The sequence below is a fragment of the Dipodomys merriami genome, unplaced genomic scaffold, assembly GCF_024711535.1.
Source record: "Dipodomys merriami isolate MVZ:Mamm:240054 unplaced genomic scaffold, mDipMer1.0.p SCAF_143, whole genome shotgun sequence".
NCBI classification, from domain to species: Eukaryota; Metazoa; Chordata; class Mammalia; order Rodentia; family Heteromyidae; genus Dipodomys; species Dipodomys merriami.
This window is the reverse complement of record NW_027202749.1, coordinates 105,696-108,886: the sequence shown is the minus strand read 5'-3', so window position 1 is coordinate 108,886 and position 3,191 is coordinate 105,696. Positions and strand designations below refer to the sequence as shown.

Sequence of the window (3,191 nt, the reverse complement as noted above, 5' to 3'; positions counted from 1 at the left end):
GCTCATTGCTATGCGCACACCCCCTCACACCACAACCCCCACCGTGCATACCACACGCCTCGCACACCACGCACCGAAAGACAACGCCAACTCTGCACGCAGCACACGCCCTTCTACACACACTGCACACACGCGTGTCCCAGAGACGCTGCACGCAGCCCGTCCTGCACTTGGTAGAAACATCACACACATCACGCCCCTCACACCCGCACGCACGCACGCGTGCCAGCGGCTTCCAGAGACCGAGCCCCCCCTCCCGGCCCCTCCCGCGCCGCGCACCCTCCGCCCGCGGAGACTCACCCTGCCCCGCGCCGCGGGCGCGCTCTCCGGCCGGCCCTCGGGCCGCCCCGGCGCGGCCGGCGGGAGGGCGTGGAGGCCGCGCGCGGCTGGGTTGGCCGCACCGCGAGGTGGCGGCGCCGGGGGTGGGGCTCGAGTGTCCGGGAGGAGGGGACCCCGGCAGCGGGCGCCCGGGGCGCGCAGGCCGGCGGGGCCGCGGCGAGGGGCGTCCCGGGGACGACGGCGCCGGCCGGGGGCCGCGCGGGCGGCGCCAGGGCGAGGCGCGCGGGGCCGCGAGCGGGCGGGGGAGCCGCGCGTCCGGGCCGCGGCGCCGCGGGCTGGGGAGGGGGCGCGCGCGCCCTGCGGTCCTCCGCGCCGCCCGGGTTCCCGGCGCGGGGTCGCGGCGGCGGCGGCGGCGAGCGGCGGAGGATGCGGACTCTAGCGGCGGCGGCGCGGGCCCGGGAGGACGCGGGAGGATGAGGAGGAGGCCGGCGGTCCGGCCGCGCGGCGCCGGGAGGAGGCGCAGGCGGCGGGGGCGGCGGCGGGCGGCGGCGGGCGCGCGGGGCGCGGGCCGGCTCGGGCGCGGAGGATGAAGTGGAGCGTCCGCGGGGCCTGCGCCGCGCTCGCCTCCTGCCTGCTGCTCGCCTGCGCGCTCAGCGCCGCCGCCGTGGGCCTCAAGTGCTTCTCGCTGGGCTCGGAGCTGCGCGGGGAGCCGTTCCGGCTGGGGGCGGCCGCCGGCGCCTTCTACTCGGGGCTGCTGCTGGCCGCCGGCCTCTCGCTCCTCGGCGCCGCCCTCCTGTGCTGCGGGCCCCGGGAGGCGCCCCTCGCCGGGCCCCCCGGGCCGGAGGCCGGGCCGGGGCTCGGGGTCCCCGCGGCTCCCGCGGGCGCTCCGGAGGCCCCGCCGGGCGAGGCGGGGCCGGCGGCCGGGCCCCCGGGGCCGGTCAACAGTCAGAACCTGCTGCTGCTGGGCGTCCTGGTCTTCATGCTCGGGGTCCTGAGCGCCTTCGCGGGCGCGGTGATCGACGGCGACACCGTGTCCCTGGTGGAACGCAAGTACTCCCACTACTGCCTGCCGTCGCGCTCGCCGGCGGCGGCGGCGCCCGGCCCGGCCGCGGGCCCCGGCCCCGGCCCCGGCCCCGGCGCGCCGCGCCCCCGCGGCGCCCTGGACAGCGCCACGTCCGCCAAGTGCCGCCAGCTGAAGGACTACCAGCGCGGCCTGGTGCTCTCCACCGTCTTCAACTCGCTCGAGTGCCTGCTGGGCCTGCTCAGCCTCCTGCTGGTCAAGAACTACAAGTCGTCCCAGGCCCGGCGCGGCCGGCGCGGCCGGCGGCGGGCGGGGCGCGGCCCGGCGCGGGCCCGAGCCGGCCCCGGGCTCCGCGCGCAGCCGACCGCCTCCCGGGCGCGGCGGGGCCGGCGGGGCCGGCGGGGCCGGCGCCTGCAGCCGCGGCCGAGCGAGGCCTCCATCCTGGCCCCGGAGGAGTCCGACTTCTCCGCGCCCGGGGACTGCGCGGGCTTCGCCTCGCTCCACGCCGTGTCCTACATCAACGTGGGCGTCTTCCACGCGTTCGACGAGGCGGGCGTGGAGGTGTGCTGCGGCGGGCACCCGTCGGTGGAACTGCCGGGGTACGCGCCCTCGGACCCGGATCTCAACGCCTCCTACCCGTACTGCTGCCGGCCGCCGTGCGAGGCCGCGGCGCGGCCCTGGGAGCCGAGCCGGGCCTGCTGAGCCGGCCCCGCCCGCGGGACCCCGCGGGGCCCCCAGGCCCGCTCCCCGAGCGCGCGGCGCCGCGCCGCCCCAGCGTCCTCCCTTCCGTGTCGGGCGGTTTCTCTGGCCTGTGTTGTGCGTACCAGAACCCATTTAAAGTTTACAATGCGTGTGTGGGGTGGGCTGGCGACCGCAGCTGGCCCCCGGCCGGGCCGGCCGCGCGGGGCCTCCGCCGAGGGGGCGAGGAGCCGAGGAACGGAAGCCACCCGACAGCGAGACTCTGTCCACGGATGTGCCTGCTTCTGTCCACACTTTCTTACTGTAAAGCGCGACATACAGTGAAAAATGTTTGGTAAATTTATTGCAATTTGACATTGGTGAGTTCCTTTATTAAATCAATTGCTGTGCTCTTGGAGAATTCCATCCAGTTGGGAGCAGAGTGTGTCCACACCCCATCAGCACGGGGAGAGGGCTGAAGTGGGTCGGACAGGTGTGGAGTTTGAGCAGCTGTGTTCTGCCTCGCTGATCGGCGAAGCCCGGCCTGTCTCCGAGCTGGCTTGCTGTGTGTGCCGACACTGATGCCAGACCCCTGCATTTCTGTTTCTGGAAACCGGCTGTGTGGTTTCTACTGCGAAGCAGTAGAGTTTATTTTTGGTTAATACATATGAACAATCGAATCCTATTTTGGAAAATCACAGTCATAGTTTTTCTGCAAAGATAATTTTTCTGTTAACTCATTGATCTGGTAATTTTGAATCTTATAGCATTTCATTTAACATATACCCTTAAATAGCCTTAATGAATGTGAAGGATATACTTTCAAATGACTAGGATATGTGTGTGTGCATATTAACACACAATATGAAATGAGTTACATATGAATGCAGCGTGTTTTCATCCTTCTGTGGGTTGGTGGGGAGCAGGCTCTAAGTCTTGGAAAACGGTGATCGACTTCCACGTACCCAGGGTGATGGTACCCGATGTAGCTGCTGACCGACCAGGTAGGAGCCGAGTCCTGCCCTCGGTGGAAAGTCATGGGCCCCTGCAAGTGCAGGAAACCATGAAAAAGCCGGGCACTGGCTCAAGCCTGTAATCCTCCCTACCCAGGGAGCTGCGATCTAAGGACCAGCTTGGGCAGGAAAGTCCATGAGACTCTTATCCTTTATTAATCACAAAAAGTCAGATGTGGAGCTGTACCTCAAGTGGTAAA

The 3,191-nt window shown here is 69.8% G+C and overlaps 1 protein-coding gene across 1 annotated transcript; it reads left to right on the top strand.

Annotated features, from left to right (window-relative positions):
* The first annotated feature begins 865 nt into the window (after nt 1-865).
* Tmem271 (transmembrane protein 271) lies at nt 866-2,389 on the top strand. The gene has a single exon (XM_070021624.1). The coding sequence runs from the start codon at nt 866-868 to the stop codon at nt 2,000-2,002; it is 1,137 nt and encodes a 378-aa protein (XP_069877725.1). The 3' UTR covers nt 2,003-2,389.
* Nucleotides 2,390-3,191: the final 802 nt, after the last annotated feature.

Excerpts from the sequence above, each read along its gene's own strand:
- Tmem271 (XM_070021624.1), top strand. The coding sequence starts at position 866 with ATGAAGTGGAGCGTCCGCGGGGCCTGCGCCGCGCTCGCCTCCTGCCTG.